General features: G+C 38.5%; 1 protein-coding gene across 1 annotated transcript in view; it reads left to right on the top strand.

The window, feature by feature from the left end:
* Positions 1–1970: 1970 nt before the first annotated feature.
* The window catches only part of LOC115633595 (Krueppel-like factor luna), a 176578-nt gene continuing 156991 nt past the window's right edge, over positions 1971–21557 (top strand). The window contains exon 1 of the mRNA XM_030531041.1: positions 1971–2313. Within this exon, the coding sequence (XP_030386901.1) occupies positions 2212–2313 (102 nt within the window). The 5' untranslated portion in view covers positions 1971–2211. The remainder of the gene's footprint in view (positions 2314–21557) is intronic.

Raw genomic sequence — 21557 nt, 5'->3', positions numbered from 1 at the left:
CGATCGCAAGTCGTATACTGGCTATGTATACCACTTGGCTGGAGGACCCATATCCTGGCGATCTGAAAAGCAACGCAGCGTGGCACTTAGCAGCACGGAGGCGGAGTATATGGCTCTTTCAACTGCGTGTAAGGAGGCCATATACCTACGGCGTCTTATAGTGGAGATTGGCTGCGGTGACTCGAGTACTCCAACTATTCTTCATGGCGATAATTTAAGTGCTCAACAATTAGCTAAGAATCCTGTACACCATGAAAGAACAAAGCATATTGATATTAGATATCATTTTGCAAGACAGGTTGTAAACGAAGAACAAATTGTTTTACAGTATACATCAACCAATGAAATGATAGCTGATATTTTAACGAAAAATCTCCCTAAAGCGAAGCATGTTCATTTTACAAAGCTGTTAAATTTGATTTGAAAATTTTTGTAAAACATGTTTGCATTGAGGAAGGGTGTTGAAAATCAATACAAACATAAGTACCAATGCACGCATGTTAATATAAGCAGATAATAATCTTATGTTATCTACAAGTTATCTGTCACTGTTGCATACGAATGTAAGCATAAAGAATATGTATAGCAAAAGTGTCAGTCTCCAATAAAACTCTAAAGCGAACAGACGCACGGCGGTCCGCGACTATTGTCTTTTACTTTACTCCTACTGAGCCCTTCCCTTTTCAGCGAATATATAATCTATTCAATAACCACCACCTATGAGAATGTCTCTATTACAGCAAATAATGACTAGGTTGTACCCTTAATGTAAACCTAAAAGCATATTGAAGTCCATATGTCAAAATATTTAGTAGGAATTCGTATTATAGTCAATAATATTAACTCAATAATATTGATTTTTGATAGGAAAGTGTCAGCAATGTGCTTAGAAACTTTTTATAATTTCAGCTCTTTCTATTAATAATAAATTCGTCGCAAGTTCTGAGGATTTTTTAGTTGACAAAACGTGTTTTTTTGGTGGGCGATTTATACTAAAAAGTTGTGAATAGAAGATAAACAATGATGCTTAGTCTCTGGTGGATGTTTATAATTACTGAGTAGTAAACATTTAGTAGTTGCTGGGCTATTTTATTAATAATAAATATATTATTACAGTCGCATGTAAAAAGTTAACTTTGAAATACTACAATCGCGATTGCACAGTTTTTATGCAATTGTTTTTTACGATTTCTTTTAATTATTACTAATTGCAATCAAAAATTACAGCATGTGATATCAGTAACTATTTACCACTAATCAAAGTTTTCTGGTGAATAAGACAATTCTAGGATAAATTTTCTAGTGTTTTAAAGTTAAATTTTTATTTATTGTATATAAATAGCTTACGAATTACGTAAGAATTGGCATTTCATATTGCAAAATGTATGCAGATCTGGAAAACTAAAATCTACTAAAATAAATGAATATATTTACAAGAAAATAGAATCTACTTCCCTATATACTCACGTCCGATTTCGCACATGGGAAACTTTTTAGATAATTACTATACATATTTTTCCATTTTCTCATTTTGCAGCCACAAACAACGTCAAGAGGGTCGCCGCAAACCTAGGATAATAAAATTATATGCATAAATTTAATAAATACATAAAACAAACGCGCATCGCGCCAAATTCTTAATAGAAAATTCTATATGTCTACCTATATTCATATACGTACACGTATGTATGGGTATTTAGAGAAAATGTGTTGAAACATTTGCCAAAAAGCTTTGTGACGGCAAATCAAAGCTAGCAAAAATATAAGTAATATATATAATACAAATAATAGTAATCGTTCTTGTTCTAAGTGTGTTAAGCGTGAAGCCACATTTGCATTTGTAATTCGTATCTTAGAGTCGCGTGTGTCTAACTAAATGCTCTTAAAGTGCAAATGAATCGATGTTAGCCTAAATAAATTCAAGCAGTTGCCAAATAGCCGACCATCACTGGAATTGGCTTGCTGGCTCACTGCACTACATCTAATTATCTGATCGAATCAATTGAAACGTATACTTAAAATACATAAAGCGCGAAATCAAATCAAAAGCAAAACACAATTTGTTGTTACCACCAACAGCAAATTAACCGATTAATATATAAATTAATAAGTAACTAAGCCAATAGCTGTTTTCATTTACAAGTCGGCGCCGGCGCCACATAAAACAGCCTCAAGACGGAGTCCCTAGAGTTTTTACAGTCAGAGGACGTCATGGATATCTTACCGAGCGGAAACATATTCAATGAATTGGAGCACATCTGCACCACCGGCTACTTCTCATCACAGACATCGATTGAGGATCAATGGCAACAGGTAAGTGTGTTTTAGAAGCAACCCATTTCCCAACCATTTTTAAGATTTTAAAAGCCTCGTTCTGGCCTTCCAACTTTATTTATTTATTTATTAGCTTTTCCCAACTCTAAATTAAATTTAAACATGCAGCCCCATTTCCAATTTCGTTTTAAATTCGAAGTAAATATTGGGAAGTCAAAGCTGCCGCTGTTTTCTATAAAACGTTATTTTGCTTTTCAGTTCGTGTGGAATTAAAAGTAATTAAGTAATTTTTCACTTAAATATGCCACTTTTGCTGAAATTTTATTTCGCTTATATATTTGTTCGTCTCATTTTTTTATGCTTTTGTTGCATTTTAATTAATTTATAGCTATTGTTATTTTCCATTCCTGTACATTTCTCAAAGAAATACTTGTATTTAAAAAAATTGTTGAAACAAGAGCGAAGCTCTTCCACCTCAGAATGAGATAAAGACTAAATCCATTTCCACTTACTTAAAACTTATTCAATAGTATACCAAAAAGGTAGGCTTTCCAGTCCTGTGTCTATTACAGAATATTTAATTTTTTAATGGAAGCAGCCTGAGCTCATAATAGCTCATACTTTGTACAAAGGATGTTTGCTTTTACAGTATTCAAAACAATTATATGGGATTTTATTGTAACATTTGAGCCATAAGTGAGTGAGTGTACAACTTGAATTTGAATTTAGAAATCTCTTAAACAAATAATATTTCAGTACTTGGAGCTTTTATGTGGCTTCTCTTGCAGTCTGAAATATTTTATTTAACATTTCAATTGCGATTACGAATGTTAATATTTTAGTCATGTTTCTTTTCTCAGATTGTGGTTGTTCTGATTATTAGTAAGTACAATGACTTTCTTTGATAAAACAACACTCATCGCTGCTGGGGGGTACTGAAAGTTATTGTATACTTTCAGTCCAATTCCAAATCGAATACAAGTACATTCTCCATCTGCCTTCGGACAATCGCAGCAACTGAACTACTATCTATTTGCTTCGCCAATTTCGACCGATAAGTAAAAGATTGATTAAGATGTAGAACGGAAAGTTTTTGTTTATTCTAACTGTAATGATGGCCTACTGCTCCTCACAATAGCTTCTCAGGTCAATGTATTGCTCACTTACCATGGGATTTGTATGGAGTGGCGGTCTTACCTCATTCTCTGAAGAGCTCAAATACTATTGTACTTAGCATTGATAAAACACGGCGATTGACGTCAATGCCCCCACTAATTTCTATTTATATGTATTTACTGGTTTATTTCAGAATTTTATAATACCCAGATACGCTAATGCAGTCGCTTTATCGGGGCTTTGGCTCCCATGACTTATTGGTCACTTCATTAAGTAGAAACTTTTGCGCAACTACGGGTAGCTGGCCAAGCACTTTTGGCCATATTTTGTTTTGTTTTGTTTGGGCGAAAATAAAAAGCGAAAGTAAAAAATTTGCTGGCTATTCTTTAATTCTTATTACTGTTTCTTCTTTGACTTATATTCTCGCTGCCCAAATTCAAGGTGATTTCTTCTTTTCGATTGTTTGTTATGCGTTTGGTTTGGTTACCTGTTTGCAGTTCTGCGCTAAAATTAAAAGTAAACTTCTCAACTTTGTTGATAAGCAACAAAAAAATGGTGCGAGCATTTTAAATAAATGTTTGCATATATAAGTATATATGCACATACATGTACTTGTATGTGTGTGTGTTTCTACAATTTGCAAAAAATAGACGCGACCATAAATAAGAAGCCGCCACAGCAGCCGTCAGTTATCATTTGGGGGCATACATTATATTTTCGCAAGCAGACATACATACATACATACATATAGAAGAAGCATATATATAAATAACTATATACGAGTATATTGCACAATGCTGGCTGTGGCTGTATGTGTGTCATTCGTTTTGCTTTTATAATTTCTGCTCTTTATTGTTGTTGTTCATATTGTTTTTGCCGCTTTGCTCTGGCTTTGATAAAATGCCGAGCGGCCGGCGTCGCTTTTCTTATCAACAACAGCTGATTGGCGCTTCCATTCGCTATATCTTCTTGAGCCTTTTCTTTGAATGTTGTTTGAATTTATTCAGAAGCTGTATAACACTTATCAGAGAACAGAAGCAGTAGCGTGTGACGCATACATGTTGTTGCTGTTGGTGTTGTTGTTGCTGTTATGTCTGTCAAACCAAAGTCGTATTTCATTCGCTTATCATTGACGTTACTGAGCTACCGTTAAAGGTCAATAGGCAAGGCGTCTCTAAGGCAGTTGGCAAGGGTATGGTCATGGGGCACTTAGCTCTGCGCATGTTTGAAATATTTTTGGTTCTGCACACCTGCCACCCACCAATTGAAATATCGAGGTCGCACTGTGGTTCCAAATTTAAACTTGGCCCATTCCAGCCTACTACTGGAATGCAAAGTATGCTTGAAAGCAATTTAGGAAAAGAAAGAATTTGATAAGAAAAACTAAAAATTGAAACTAACACCCTAAGAAATACTCGTATAGTATACAAATTAAAAATGAGGCCCCAAGAAAACTTTTAAAAAACAAAGAATTCAGTTTGTTTCGTATTAATATTTGGAGGAAGATTCAAGTTGGAAATTAAAATATAACTATCAAGTTGATTAGAATTTGTTTTTCCCCATTTCGGGTCCGGATTGTCCAAATTGCAGTTGAAATGTTAAGAGACTAAATAACCATTTGATGAACCTCGGGGCTCTCCAAAACTCTACAATTGCAAATATTGGGGAAGGTCTGTCTATGGGGACGTCAATCGCCAAAAACATATACGATATTCAACATTTTTCATTTCAACAAAAGCACTGATATCGAGTTAGTAAACTGATTGTTCATCGACAACTATAATACCGATAGGAAAGATGCCTAATCACAATTATAATTTTTGGCTGGAAACATTTTGGATTTGATGGGATTTTTGCTGGATTTTTGTCTGGAAGAGTCCAATTATTAAAGTAAAAATATAAATAAGCGATGCAGCTATAAAACTTCATTCTTTTTTTGCAATATTAACGTACCGCATCAATAGGTAGTTGGGTTGTAATAGCACATAAGAGCAATCGCTTAAATTCTTTCATTTCGAAGTTGATTTTTATATTCATTTCCATACGTTACTTATTAACAACACTTAAATATTGTAAAAATTCGATTAATAGCATAAAATGAATAATTCCGCATCAAAATTTTCGACACTTCCGGTGATACAATCATATGATAGGAGTTTTTTGTTTAGTTACAAACTCACAAAAAAGAACAAGAAAAAACTGGTAGACATTGAGTAGAAAAAGTTCCACAAGTTAGGAACATGTAAGCACTGTGCCTCGCTACCGTCCGTAATCCATTGTTCGGCAGTTATATAACACGCCTTTGTTTATTTGTGTAGTCAGAATATTTCGAAGCCAACAATGGCCCCCAAACAATGTTGTGTCTTTGTACGCGCGAATGGTCGAACAACCGATTCGGGCATTCTTATTTATTTATTTTAATAATTTTTCGATATGTGTTTGTATTTGAATCTGTATCTGCATCTGTATTTGTATCTGCGCTACGCACAGACCGCAATGGCCGATTGAAATCTCAAGTATTTCTAAACAAAACTTGCGCTGAAATTTCGATTTTTCGCACAAATGAAAATGCGAATGCTTTCAGCTCGACGTTGGTGGAATGGGAAAATAAATTTTTGAAATTAATTTGCATAGCTACAAAGAGTTTGAAGCAACGGCATCATTTCCCTGACTGTGTGATTGCCAAGGGTACGGAGTGGAATGTGAGGTGCTCTGTGTGCCTGCGTTCTGATGGTAGTGGTGCTAACTTGTTTCGTTTAAGGCCTGCAAAGTCATGTCGCGGTTGGAGCATGCTTCTGCTCGTATGTTTCGCTTGTGCCCCAACATACTTCAAATACCCATTTAATTTTGTTTAATTATTATTAACAAATACCGCACATACCTATTATAAAGCTGCATTTAAAAACACACATACAAATATAAATATGTACATATATACTACTTACATATGTATATAGGTATATAGCGATATTACCGCATATGAATTTATCTTATCGCAACGTTCGCCGATTTGGTTTGGAATTTCAGCTTTGAGTGGTTGGCCCAGTGCCCCGCACTTTGAAGTGCGTTGCTTAATTAAATACCTGTGTACATATGTACTCCTATATGTATGTACGTGTATGTTTGAAAACGTAGTTGTATTTAGTCATTTAAATGACATAACAAAACATTTGAGCTTGTTTAACATTTAAATTCTAGGTGGCAGCAGAGTGCGGGCCCAAAACAATTTTCCGCTTCAGTCGCAATGCACTCGTTTAATTTCTACAACTTAAAAAGTTTTAATTGAACTTGAGTACACATTTTTGCATAAGTTAAGTTTTCAAAAACTGCAGCTCAGTCGTCATTTGTATGTATATTTTTGTGTTTTTGTATTTTTGCTGCTGGTGCTGCTGCTGCTCCTGTTGTTGTTGTTGTTGTTGCGTTGCTGAGCTCTGCAGTTTTCGGTTGACTTCTTAACGGCTCCAGCCAGCTAGTCAGCTCAGGCCAGCCACCCACCAGCCTCCAACTTTCTCTCCCTGCCGCTTCCATTCGAAAGCACAGCGCAAAAACTTTAAATTGCAGCATTAAAATAAACTTTGGAGCCGTCTCGCTGGGTGACACAGTACAGGTAAAGTACAGGTCTCGTAAGTGCTGCAATTCTCGTCCAGGAAGAGGTGGAGGGGTCGTGGAGGGTCGTGAAGCTGCTTCAGATTTTAGTCGCTTGTGGGCAATTGCGTAAGTTTTAATGCTGTCACAAATCGAAGCGGAATTGTTCATGTCAGGCTAATGAAAACATCAAACAAATGTCTGTCAGTCCCTGGCCTGTCCCTCTTTAAGCCCTCCTCCCTCCGACACCTCCCCTTGCTATTTCCACTGTATGCTGAGCACATAATTAGAACACTGCGCAAAGCGACGGATGTTTTGCTTATTTCCGTTGACTTCCGCTTGCTTCCGCTGCGTTTTGTTTCCCCTAGTTTGGCAATTTGGCTTTTGTTTGTGTGTTTTCTTTATTGTAATTGTAATTGTTATTATATGGACGAGAGTTTGTGTGCGTGTGTCTGTCCATTCATCTCTATGTGTTATTGTTATTACACATGTATGTATATAGTATGTTGCTGTTATTGTTGTTGCTGCTGCTGCTGCTGCTGCTGCTTTCCACATTATGTTGCAGACACTTGTCATGCGTTTCTCCTTTTGCATAATTCCATTTCGACAGCTGTGAGCAACTCACGCATATTTTTCTATCCAAATGTGTATGTAATTCATTCTACAGACATACATTTGTATGCTATGTGTGTGTGTGTGTGTGTCTGTGTATGTTTATGTTGCTGCTTCAGCTCAAGCTAAACTATTTAAGCAAGCAAAAATACAATATGCTTACAAAAATAAATAGTAGCAGCGCATAGATTCGTTTGCCCAGAAACCACAGCGCCAACCAAGCAACCAGCCACTCAACTACCCAATCATAAATTCAGCGACTCCCGCTAGAGATGGGCGTGAGCGGAGCGTGATCATACGTGATTTGTATAAATAAAGAAAGGTGTAAACTTTTTTCAATAAAACATTATTAAGTACTATGCTGGAATATAGAAAACCCACTTAAGTAAAAAAAAAATAAATGTACACACATTAAATGAAATTTCTAATATTTTCATGAGAATAAATCGAATAAATTACTCTTTATAACTAAAGTCAATAGTTTTTATACCATTTAATACATTTATATTGAGAAAATGATTTATCAAAACTAATATTGGTATTCATTTTTGAGTTAAAATCTTATATGGACTGGAATAATATTTGTGCTCTTGGAAAGAAGAGATTGCAGTGATAGAACCTTCACCAAAAGCAGTACCGCAGTTCGGGAACTCGAATCGGACCCAGAATCATTGCTAATATAAATTATTGGACGTACAAATTGTGCAAATTCGTCCAAATTTGCAAGAAAGCCTTGAAAATTAAGTTTCTAAGATATGTGTGGAAACATTCTGTCTGTAAAGAATTATAGCTGTTTTTCTAATTACTATATATGAGTACATGATAGTTAGTTGTCTTTCTTAACAAGCATTTTAAATATTTTGGAAAAAACATACGATTTAGAACCGGAAGAAAACCCGAAAAGTGAAGAACGCCGCAGCTGCTTCGCGTATAAGAAAATAACATAAATTGAATCAAAAAATTTGTTAGAAATATTAAAAACTGTTCGTGATTGTATTTGCGGCACATCTCCAATCCCCACCCACAGCGCTTTTGTGTGCGTCCTTAATTCATTTCATTTTATATGCTGTGAATTGATTTCGTTTCGCATTCGTTTTCCACCAGAATGTAATACTTTGTATTTTTCTTTCATTATGGAAAAACACGCTTTGCCGCTCACTCTGCAAACCAAATTTTAATCGTGCACATTTCTCTATTTGTTGTTAATTTCATCTGAATGTTGAATATACATACACACACATACATACACATGCATGCACACTAACCACACCTACTACATAGAATTTGTATATTTTGCGCTTTTATAGTTATTGGTTTTAATTTTGCATCTAAGCGGATTTGATTGCAGCGCTCAAAGTGAAATGCCGGCGATAATTTAAATGCGCTTATCACATGGGTTTTTCATCTGGTTGGCTTTGCATTTTGTGGTTACAATATATGTATTTAAATCGCTTTAAATGATGCGTTTATTGTCATTTGTACGCGGACTTTGTGTTATTAAATAACTTATCGCTGGATTTAAAAAAGAATGAAGGAACGAACAAATCGCACAAATGATATGTAAAAATGGAATAATGTATTACCATTCATTTATATATTTTTTTACTTCTACTGCTTGAGGGCGAAACAAGTGCCAAAATCAGACAGCCACACCAACACGCACTCACACACACACACACACACACACATACACATGCATAGATATATCAGCACACACACAATATGCAATCAGCAGTTAACATTTAACACGCACGTAACAACGTAACAAACCTAAAATGGCACGTACGGCCAAGGCACTGGCACTGAGAGGAAACCCAAAAAAGCGATGCGATGCGAGCGTTCGAAATTCATGAAGACAGACGTTAACACACACAAAGAGACACACTCGCACACGCACACGCACACATGTACACATAATAAGCCAAACGAGCAAGAACAACAACATTAGTACGAGTAGTAACTCAAACTCACCCAACTCTCGTGCTCACCCACTTACTTACGAGTACATGGATAGATCCTGCGCCTTCATTGACTAACACGTCGCAGCCGATGGCGATGGCGATGGCGATGAGAACGATGAGTACGACAAGGACGATGTGGATGTGGATGTGGATGAGGAGACACCCACCAAGTCGAGGGCAGCGCCACGGACCTAAACGCAAACGACGCAACGAAAATTTTTTGAAAAATAGCAAAGGCAGCACAAAAAAGAAATCCCAAATACGTGCAATTGCTGAAAATATGGTTCGGGGGCCTTAGACGTGCGGGTTCCTAAATGCTTGCCATTGCAGACGGCATGCTCTCCCTTTGTGTTCCACTATGCCGAGCCAGGGAGATTGAGATGGCTGTGGGGGTGGCGGTGTTGTTGTACGTGTAGAGTGGGAGAGGGAGAGCGCCAGGGAGAGGGGAGGGAGTCGAAAGCGTCGCACTACTTTGACTGCCAACGCTGCTGCTACTCCTATTACCCTCAATCATTTATCATCTTGGCTGCAATTAATCATCAAATGTGCGCGCTCACATTCGCACTTGTGTGTCTGTGTGTGTGAGTCTATGGGATATCCTTTATAGTTTTTGTGGGTTGCTTGGCAGTTATTGTGAACGTGCTAGAGCGCTACATGCGAACCGTCTGTGGATGTGCGGGCGGGGTTGGAGATGGGCTTGGGCTTGGGTTCGCTCGGAATCGGGCATGCGAAATGTTTTTAGACATTGTGGATTTATGCGCATAATAAGGATTGTGTACTATCCGTGTGTATGTATTACGTTTGTGTGTGTGTGTGTGTGTGTGTGCGGGTATATCTTACATTTAACAATATACATATAAATGTATGTGACATTGCCATAATGCACATTGCTCGCTGCTTGCAGCCGACTACGTGCAGTTTATGATTTCACAGGACCTTCTCCCTCTGCCGACTATAACGTGGCCAACTCGCTGTCTGAGATTGTGCGACTGTGGGGGCCTCCTAGAAACTAAAAGCGAGGCAGAAGCTACTTTTGAGTAGCTCGTAGTAGTGATGAGCACGTGTTGTGGGAATCATTGCAGTTTTTATACTTCTTCCGCATTATTATGGCTCATCAAATATTCATGCGTTTCCGACTAGTCGAAGTACAGCCGATATTCTCTTTGTCAAAACGACAATCTACAATTAACGTCTAGTTCCATTTCCAAATGTTTTTTCATTCCTTCGTGATTAATCACAAATCATTCAAATGCTTCCTTATTTAAAACTGATGTAATTTATACGCCATTTAATATTTTGCATAGTTCGTATTTGTTATATGTAGAGACATTTCTAGATTTATATACAATTTACATACCTTGTGAAATGTATTGAATAATGGAACATTTGCAAACGAAATATTTGACTGTAAAGGTTTGCACTTTTGTAAGCATTTTAATTAATTAATTACGCTTTTTTTATTTCACATACAATACTGGAAATCAATTATTGTTGTACAAATTTCATACTATCAAACGCGCCAGTTAATTAATTAATGAAATCCCCCCGTGTCGAGTTACAAATTAATTATTTGTTTTAATATATATGATTATTATATTAATTACATCGTTCAAGCTGTGTCCTCATTGCAAAAATTGTTTTAAAAATATTATTGAAAAGTCGAATAAAGACAAGCAAGAAAAACTATACAAACTGAGGCTTTAAGAAATTTCGCACAATGCCACATAAGTATTAGACGAAGAAATTTGATTAAACCTTTTTTCTTTAAATATCTTAAAAGTGATATGTTAATACTCTTTCCAAATATTCAAGCGAATCTTCTTAAAATCAAATTTTGCATTTTTTACAAAAATTTGATTATGTTTTTCAAAGGATTTATGAACTCGATAATGCTGTTTATTTTTATGCTTATACTAATTATTTGTAGTAGTCAATCCTGCTAAATAAACAGTTTTAGATGTTGTTAAAAAAGCTTTGCAATACAAATTAGATTCCCCTAAAATTTTAAAATCTCGGAATTTGTTGAATTATTCAAGATTTTACTTGAACTTCATTTAGTTAATTGATTTCATTCACAAAGTGGCTAACGAACTAATTTGAAGTTACAAAGTTGCAATGCAAAAAATGTATTCCTTTGTTTTAAAACCATTATAAGTGTTCTAAGATAACATTATGACATTATTAGAAATGGAATATTCAAGTAAGCTCTTTAGGCTTTTGTCTCCAGTCTTTGGCTTGAATTTGGGTTCCTTTGTCCTTTTGGATGTAAGAGCTCTACTAGAGGAAATTGATATAATTACTATAATCAGTGTGTTATTTAATACGAATATGAGCAGTGCTAACCGGCAATTAGCAGCATATGACACCGAATCGCACAAAGGACTCATACACACCGACATAGACACAGACACAGACACATACAAACATGTCCCAACACTTGCCACTGTTGTTGGTGCTGCTGTTTAGGGGAAAATTCTGCACAGCTGCTAAGGCGTCACATAATTCGCACGGCAGCTAAGGCTGCAACCCGCAACCCTGGGATTTTGCATAGCTACCTATGTGTGTATAGCGAACATAGCGACATGTGCCTACAATTAAGCAGAGGGGCGGCAACAACAGCAAACATACAGCAATGACGACAAAGGCGACCGGAAAAGCCAAGACTCAGCTCGTCTAAATTGCGCATAATTGAGTTGCCGGCTGCCGTCTGCCGTCTACCGTCTACGGACTTGCAACTTCCAATTCCCACCTCCCGGCCCCTTCTTCCTTCTATCCACCGTCGTGTGCCGTGTGCTGCTCATATTTCAAAGCGTGCATGCAACTCACCATCGAAGTCAGCATAAAGCGGCAGCCACCTGTACGCTAAGGATTCCCACAAGCTAATGCAGGCGCCAGTCCCAGTCCCAATCCCAGTCCAGTGTCAGTCGCAGTCCCAGTCCCAGTACCAGTTCCAGTGCCACTGACATACGAGTAGCTTATAAATCTTGATTAGTTTTTGACTTTTGTCTTTTATCATACAAGTGATCGGCCCCCGAGCAATGAAAAACCAAACGTCAAACCAAGGCGCAAATGTCTCGCAAAACCTCAATCTCTCTGTTAGGCAGGAGTAAATACACTTACTAGCTAACGGTTATAAATGTATCTGTATGGTCTTTATTTATGTATGTATGTATGTGTGTGTGGGCGGTCTAACAACAACTATGGGCTGGATGTTGCCTGTTGTCTCGGCTTTCATTAGTTGGTAAATTTGTTTAGCTTTTGTGCTTTAAGTTTGAATTATATCCGTTCCTAATTGGTTGTACAATTATGTATGCTTCGGTTGCTTACTGATAAATTTGTATTTATTAGAGCCATACATCAAGTTGGCATCTCCTTTGTACGTCCGTCCTTCCGCCAGCTCGCCCTCATCTTCGCCCTCGCAGACTGTTTCTGCCAGTCTGCCAGTGCCTCATTATGTGCCGAGGATGTAGGAACACTCTTCTCGGCCCCATCATTGCCCCACAGACCAAGGTTCCATTGACAGACAGCACTGAGCAGTCAGTATTGTCGTTGCCGTTGCCATTGCCATTGCCGGCAGACGTTGCACAGTGGCACATTTTTCATTCCACTCGAATTCTATGGCACTAGAGTATCTTTGAATATAAATTTAATGAACTCCATCTAACTGAATTACTTAAGTATACAGCTAGTTTCAAAGAGTTGGTTTTAAAATGTTTTGTAATACTTGTAGTTTGAAATTTTCTGCTCTCATTTGATTTGAAACTACAAGTATTATTATTTAAATACATCATATTTATATTTTCAATAATTTTCGTCATTCTTTTTGGCAAAATAGTTAATTTTCCCTCATTTCAAAAATGAACTCCTCTGCAAGTTTTCTGAGAATCTTGATTCGTTTATTATAGTTCAGAAAACATTACAAATTGCATTGAGAATCTGTTGATGCCCTATGCCCCACGCCCAAAAAAGATAATGATCAGAGAAGAATTAGTACATGAACTGAAAAAGGATCAGAAATCGGAACCACAACCCGAACCAAACAGCTGAACATCGAAGCAGGATTTGAATCGTTATCGATTTGGAACGATTCCTGAACCGATTCACTTCAATTTGTGTCGCATATAAGTACTATGTATTTAAGGCGCAGTGTAGAAAGGGTGATCATAAAATAAAACTTGTATTAATCCTTAAGATTGCCATAGTTTGACACTGTGCGTTGGTTTCTGCACCCCCAGTCCTACTCCTCCTTGAATGCGATACTCCATTGCCGATGCTGCCACTGCTCTTTGCTCTTTTCGTTCAAAGATGTGCGCCGTTGATAAAGTCTCTTAGTAATGAGTGGATATGTTTCGTATTAATTACAGTTGTGTTTTTCTGCTCTGCCGTTGCCATTGCCTGTGTTTGAGCTTGTTAAGGAGTTGGTTGTGTGTTTGTGTGTGTGTGTGTGTGCTAATCTGGCGCGTGGGGTTCTTTTGAACACACATGCGAGTACGAGTGTGGGTTGCTGTTAATTTCCTCTACATATTTGCTGATTTAAACGACAGCCTCCAGCTGTGCCTTGCTGCGATTCCTTCCTCTATACAAGCATAGTATACACTTGTATAGTACGGGTATGTGTATCCATGATGTGTATATCCCATTAAAGCTGCACTTCCTCTGCCCAGTTTGGTAGACGCCTAGGCGCTCCGGCCCATACAAATTGCGTATTTTCATGGCATGCCAATAAAATGTTCCAAATATTGATTGATTCTCGCAAGAGCTTTTTTATTGCCTCCTTTTGGCCAAGTTGCGAACGTGGTAGAGTTTGGAGTAGAAATAGAGAGAGACAGCGCATTTAGCTGAGCCGATGCGGCCTGCGTTTTATGCTCGAAATTAATCTTTATTGCTTACGGCATCCGAAAAATTTCTAGTCATAAAAAGTTTTGTCCGCTCTTCGGGAAAACTTGAACTTATTGTTCGACTTTGGTCTAGGACTTTGTTTAACGCGTTTGTGCAGCTGTTGTGCTGTTCGGGTCAATCTCGCTGTTGTTGTTGTACTCTAGGTTTTGTGTTCTTTTTGTTTTTTGTCCTACGACCAGCAGCTAATCCTTTTTTAATAATACAAGTCGGTCTCATAAACTCTAATGGCCATTCGAGAGCGACTGCGCAGCAGCTTCCAACTCATTTCCTAGCGATACAGTGAGCCTGCCACGTGCCACATTCGCAAGCAATTGTCTTTGAAAATCATTTGAGCGAAAGAACAACAACACAATTTCATTATGCCATAGCCAATTGCACACTTATTGTTTTATTTGTATGTAAATTTTCGTAAATAAATACAAATTGTTTTCAATTCCTTCAAGTAAGTAAGTAAGTAAACAAACCAAGGGCGCCCAATTCAAATATCTTCGCCTCATGTTTGGGTGGCAAACGTGAAAATTTGCAAAAGTTTCAAACGGAAAAAAAGAAAGAAAAGGCAACGGACAGTGCAAATATTACAGCAATCATGCTAACAACCACCATTGAGAGAAGCAACCCCACAAATTATGGTTGAAAAGTTTAGCGAAAATTGTATGAAAAATTTGGAATTTTTGTATTTTAAATTTTGCACACTTGCCGTTTGTTTAATTTGCTTGATGTGTGCGCACATGTGTACCAATGAGGGGGTCGACGAAGAAAGGGGCAGGCAGGCAGTCTGACTGGAACACACACACACACACACACACACACACACTTACACACTTTTGTGTGGTATATTATTTATCAAAAATAAATGCGTCGTTCTTGGAATTGTAAACGAGAAACGAGCTCGTGTCGTTGCCAAGGGGGATGTTTTGATGTCGACATTGCCAAAATAAGTGGGAACTCTTAAAGAGTGTGTTTGTGTGTGTGTGTGTGTGTGTGTGCGTGTTAGACCGGCTGGCTGTCTGGCATTTGGCTTTGTTTGCCTTAGCCAAGTGCGAGGGTGTCATGCCTAAAAATGTTTTGTGCCCTGCCCTGTCCTGCCCTGCCCGGCCAGCCACCCAGCCACACACAACAAGGCGTACAAATTTTGTGTTAAAAATGTGTGTCAATCGCTGGGCTGGTAGCTTGGTGGTTGTTGTCTAGTTACTGCCATTGTTGCTCTGGCTCAATATTAAAGCAGTTGACACACACACCCACACCCACACCCTTGCTCACACACTTACAAGCAATTAAAACAAATCAAAGCGCCTCAAAGCATGCTACATCAGCATTTGGCGTCGATTGGCAGCTGATTAATTGATATGGTGGCGGCAGCTCAAAGTTTGCCGCTACACGCTTGATTAGACCCAGACTTGAACTACATAATTAAAGGACCAGTGCCCAGAATTGCAGCAACTGATAACATTTTATGTGCGTCCCATTAAAATGGTTCGACAATTCTATTTTGTTCTGCCACATGTTCCTGTCGTAATTGTTCGGCGCTTGCCATTTATTTGTAATCTGTTGATTGTCAGTTGAGATCCACAGACATAAATAACATTTTCTTTTGACATAATACTCCCTCAATTCGGAGGGCGAATGAAAAGGTGGATTCCAGCTCTGGCACGCCGAAGCTTATACACTCTAGAAAGTGTACTAACTTATCATATAATGGTTCGCAGAATAATTGCAAAATAATTGAGAAAAACAAACAAATCATTTTACAAGCAACAAAAGGAACCTAAGCTGATACACAATACACGCGCATGGCTATATAAACACAGCTAGATAAACTGATCAATTATGTGCCTGCCATATGGGTTTAGCATGTGTCCTTTAAGGCGTTGCAAATATCAGAACAAAGGCGCAATACCCTTTGCAAGGGTATGCAAGGGCAGCGGAAATAAACAACGACATTTGAAGCGCCATTTTGGCTGGCCGCTTTGAACTTTGCCATAGGTCGATGAGCAGGGAGCAGGGAGCATGGAGCATGGAGCATGGAGCAGGAACCGCAGCATCCGTACACAACCTTAGACACTAAGCCTGGCTAAGAAAGGCAATGAATGGCTGCTTACATTCGCTGTCGTCTGCATGATGTCTGATAAGTGATAACAGGGCCTTCGGTCTAGTGGAGAGTGGGCGCCATATGTATGCTCCTTGTTCTATTTTTATATGAATTTATAGTCAACCAAAGCCCATAGTCCCGCACAATTCGGAAATGCCCGAGAACAGCAACAGCAACAACAACAACAGCAACAATAGCTAACAGCCTGCGGCTCTAGTTGACATTCCATGCGCCGCTTTGTGGATTTTAGTATGCGTGCGACCAGAGAAAAAAAGGCTTCCGCCGCTAATTCCTAAAAGCGACGATAAGGATTTTGTTTTGCTACTTTATATAAAAGCAATTTCACACATGCGTGTGTGAGTATGAGGTTGTGTGTGTGTGTGTGTGTGTGTGTGTGTGTGGGTCGCCCGGACCAGTAGTCCGACTGACTGTCTGAGTGACTGCCCATAAAAGGGCTGGCTGCACACATATGGCGACGATTGTTGTTGTTGTCGTCGACATTTGCTGAAGGCAAAAACTAAGCCGATATGATTGTTTTTCTTTGCCTTTGCCAACATTATTTCTCAATATTTCGTTTCGCCTGTATGTTTCCTTCATTTTTTTTTATTTTTATTTGATGTTTACAATTGTTTCGAGACGCCGCCCTGATGGCCTGGGCGTGGTGGTGATGTTATCCCCTTTTAGCGTTGAGTGCTAAATTTCGTGCTTAAACGGACTGACTGACTGGTTGACTGGGTGACTGGCTGATAGTGGCGCCGTTGGCCTTGCACAGCGACTTGGGAAGTGCTTGCTGTGGACGTGTCAGGATCGTCGAACTTCCTGTGTGCAGCACCACTGCTGGTGCTGATTGCGACTGGCGGGTGATAAACAGCGACATCGTCAACGACAATACGATGGTGGGCCATATCGGCCAGGCCTTTCTTTGTTAATGCTTGTTTATGAGTCTCGTGTAGGGCTTGTGACGCATACGAAGCGTTGAATCAAGCGCTGTGTCATCCACTGGGCCTATCAAATACGTATTTTAAATCAATTTTTTCCTTTAAAGTGTGTTGTTTCCACTGCCGCAACATTGGCCGCCACTCACACCCAATTCAGTGAAAAAACAAAACAAGAAACATTTGGGCAATGCAATCGTTTGTCTGACTGTCTGACTGTCTGTCCGCTCTGTCCGTTCCATTATGTTGGGGCATTTGGAAGCCTCTCAGTATGTTGCCCTCGCCGCCATATGTTAATCACCCGTTCAAACAGCTCCCGCTCATCCTACGTACTGTCCCCCTGCCCCCAATTCGATTTAGCTTTGGCTCATATAACACCAAAAATGCTTTCTATGCTCATTTGTTGAAGTGCTTGTTGGGCTTGGGCTCGCGCTTGGATATGGGTATGGGTATGAGTATGGGAAGCGAATGCATTTCGAAACAGAGGCACCCCTTGATGTGCTGATGCTACCGATGCCACAGGCACAGCCACATCAATAGCCAGAGCCAGAGGCAGAGGCAGAGCCACAGCTACGGCCAATGCCGATGGGTGCGTTTCAACAGTACTCCCCTCCCCTACCCACCCCTATTTCCATCTAAGATTTGAGTTATTTCACACTGTCATTTGGGCGCGAAGGCAAGCCCAAAAACCAATTTACACACGCATGCACAAACACACACACACACACACCCTCCACGGTCGTAAACCTTCTGCATTGTCTCGCATGGTGAGATCTTTTGACACTTCAGTGTAAATACAGTAGTCGCTCGGAAATTAGGACGCCTTGATTTCCAAGGGCAACGCTAAGTTTCAAACAACTTCTATTTATTTATAAATGAATTATTTTATGTAAAGAATACAGATCTTTCTAACTATTTGAAAAATGTTATATCATTCAAAATATTTGAAGTATTTTTGTACAAGTAGCTGCACAATATTAATAATCATATTCATATACCCAGTGCTATCTGTGTTAGCTTATTATTTTGATAAACAGCGGGTCTTTAAAAGATACTTTTTATATAGTAAGATTTTCTTTATAAACATTGCCATACAAGTAATTGCAATCCTGAGCTATATCTAAGGTTTGAAGTCAAGTCAAGTCAAGTTGGTTTAAAATCCACTACAAAATTTGTTCCGGTATATTATTCTAAAAACTCGGAGTGCAACACTAATAAATAAGTTGATGAAAATGAATGTTTTCGAGCAATTACTGTATACTTGTGCGAGTGTATGCGTGTGTGCGTTGAGTGCATTAATTGACGCGCTTCTTCCACACACTAGAGACAAAGTTGCACTTTGTGTGCAATTGCATTAAGAAAATTGAAGCTCTCCAGCTCGTTTGCTGTAAAATTCTATTAAATCGAAATGGGAAAATTGAAAATCTATAAAATTGAATGTGGCAGTGGGCGTGGAAGTGGAAGTGGAAGAAGCAGCGGCAGGACACGCATCTGCCATTTGTGTCAAAATGTTAACACGATTCTGTCTCTGTAGCGTTCAAATTGGAAACTGTGGTTACAAATTTGATTCGCCCGCAGACTCGCGGAAAAACAACAAAAAGAAGAGAATTAATAAAAAATAAAATTACACACTATATTCATATGCAATGGGCTCGAGTATCCCTCTCGAATAAAAACAACAAGACGCTCACAATAAAAGAAAGGAAGCCATTTATCAAACTGGCTTTTTGTGGATCTTGGGCATTTGGATGCGGCATGTAATAAGTGTAGGGCAGTGTGCTAAAAAAAAACTGCACGGCATAAAAAACAAGCCAGTGCTTGTCGTATTCGACGCCACCAAGTCGCACGACCCACTTGCATTTAACCGAATTGAAAAGAAATTAAATATAAATACTAGTCAGCATAGGCCGAAGCCTCCACTGCCAAATGATTGATGGCAACACGCTGCGTGCGAAGGGCACGCGTATCCAAGAATGTTGATAAAAAAGTCAACAACAACAACAACAACAAGAACGACATAGTATTAAGGCAAAGGCACAGATATGTACAAGTATATTCGGCCCGACTCTGACTTCATCGAGAGCGACGGAGAGATAAGCACACTTGCCTTTGCCTTCGTCTTTGTCAATGTGGGCGAGCCTTACCCTCACAGTTTTATCAAGGCTAAAAAAAACTTTAAATAAATATAAAATATGAAATATTAATGAGAATAAGTTCCTCTGCACCCACCCATATGAGTGATAAATTCCAACACTGACAGGGTTCGTACACTGACAAAGTTCTGGGGCTAGTTTGGGCGCTTTCGGAACCAAGGCATTCAAGGAACTGAATAAAATTCATAAGGACGTTTTTATTTTATAACTACAAGAGACTAAATATAAATGCCGCAAATAATAAAAAATATATATGTACATAAAATATAATACATCAACATTATAAGGATGACTATCTACTTAGACTTTGGAAGATAGCTTTTGTTTATTAAATTCTTCTTCTTTCAAAGAGTTCTTTTTGCACACTCTAAATTCTTGTATTTATCGGGAACTTATTAACAATGCAGATTACATTACACATGTAAGCATGTAAGTTTTTCTCCACAAAAAGAAATGAACAAGAATTTAAAAACCACGAATTTTCTTTACTTAAACTTTTTTATTGAAACTAAAACGAATTTCATTCCATTTCCACTAAAATACAACTAAAGCACCAATCAAGCGTATCAGATGACTTTTAGGAGCTCAGAAGAGCAAAGTTAACAGGCCATACATTGTATAAGTTAAATGTATATTAATTTTTTGAATGTCGCATATTTAGTGCTAGTTTCAAAGAAGTTTCAAAGTCCTAAATGTTCATCCCAGTGTATAGACTCCTCTTCTAGTTAAATGGGGCTTACATTATTACCAGTCGAGACGCTGTGGCGTCGTTGGCCATAAACTCAAAAGTCGTTGGACTGCCCAGCCTATTTACTTATTAACCAAAAAATTTCCAGTCTCAGTTTTCGTTCTTTGTCTTTGGTTGTGCACATGTGCGTGTAATTATATATACATATATAGCATGTGTGTGTGTGTGTGTGTGTGTGTGTACTTATGGAAAATTTCAAGTTAAAGATTTTCGGTCCATTTAAGCGCTGATCCTTAGACGTTACATTGGCAGTGCAAGGAGTCAAGGCTGTGAGCATGCTCTCAAATGACTGGGCCATTGAGACTGGCAGCATTTGGCATTTTCATTTTTTTTTTGTTGTTGTCGCTGCTGGGCACACTAAATGCCTTTTAGGCTATTATGACAAATTGATTACGAGTAATTTGTGTGGCATTTTATTTTATTTTATTTTCTCTCTGGTGGAAGTAGAGCTGCCATTGGCAATTGGCGATTGGCGATTTCATTAGGTGCCAGTGGCAGTGGCAGTGGCAGTGGCAGTGCCGCATGCTCCTGACTGCCAAACTCACTTCCCAAATTTTCCGAAAATTTGTCTTACTGGGTTTCGCCTCTTTTCCGTTTTGTATTGATTTGTGTTGGGGTGAGGGAAACGAAGTGGTCTGACCCAAAGTGGAGGCATGCGTCGCAGCAGCTCGCTCCTTCACTCTGTCAATAGTTGGGGCTTTTTATTTCATTTGCTCGCTGGCCCACTGGCCCGTTGGTTGGCTTGGCTCTTTGGCTCTTTTGTGCTCTTTTTGCAGTCTGGTTAACAGAAAATGATTTCTTCCTTAATGCATTGAATTGAGTTACATTTTCTTTTTATATACAACTACGAAGAAGTTGGCGACGGCGACGGCGACGGCGACGATGTTGATGTTGATGTCGATATTGAAGCCGCGCTGTGCTGTGCTGTTCTGTTCCGGGAAACCTTTGAACACAAAATCAGGGGTAAAAAGTGGCGAAATACAAAAAAGAAGAAATAAATAAATAAGCGAATGAAAAACACGTCATTTCAGGCCAATTGACGGATGTTGAAAAAAGCGAAAATATACAGTTATAAATTAAATTTTTCATTCTACTTAAGAGTGTGTCTGACTGAAGTGAGAGAGTGTGTGTATATATTTTTATATTTACGGAAAATTTCATTACAATTTCTTTTTTCTTCGTTTT

Source organism: Scaptodrosophila lebanonensis, unplaced genomic scaffold (assembly GCF_003285725.1).
Source record: "Scaptodrosophila lebanonensis strain 11010-0011.00,11010-0021.00 unplaced genomic scaffold, SlebRS2 tig00000001-arrow-pilon, whole genome shotgun sequence".
Classification (NCBI taxonomy): Eukaryota; Metazoa; Arthropoda; class Insecta; order Diptera; family Drosophilidae; genus Scaptodrosophila; species Scaptodrosophila lebanonensis.
This window is presented reverse-complemented; position numbering and strand designations above follow the sequence as displayed.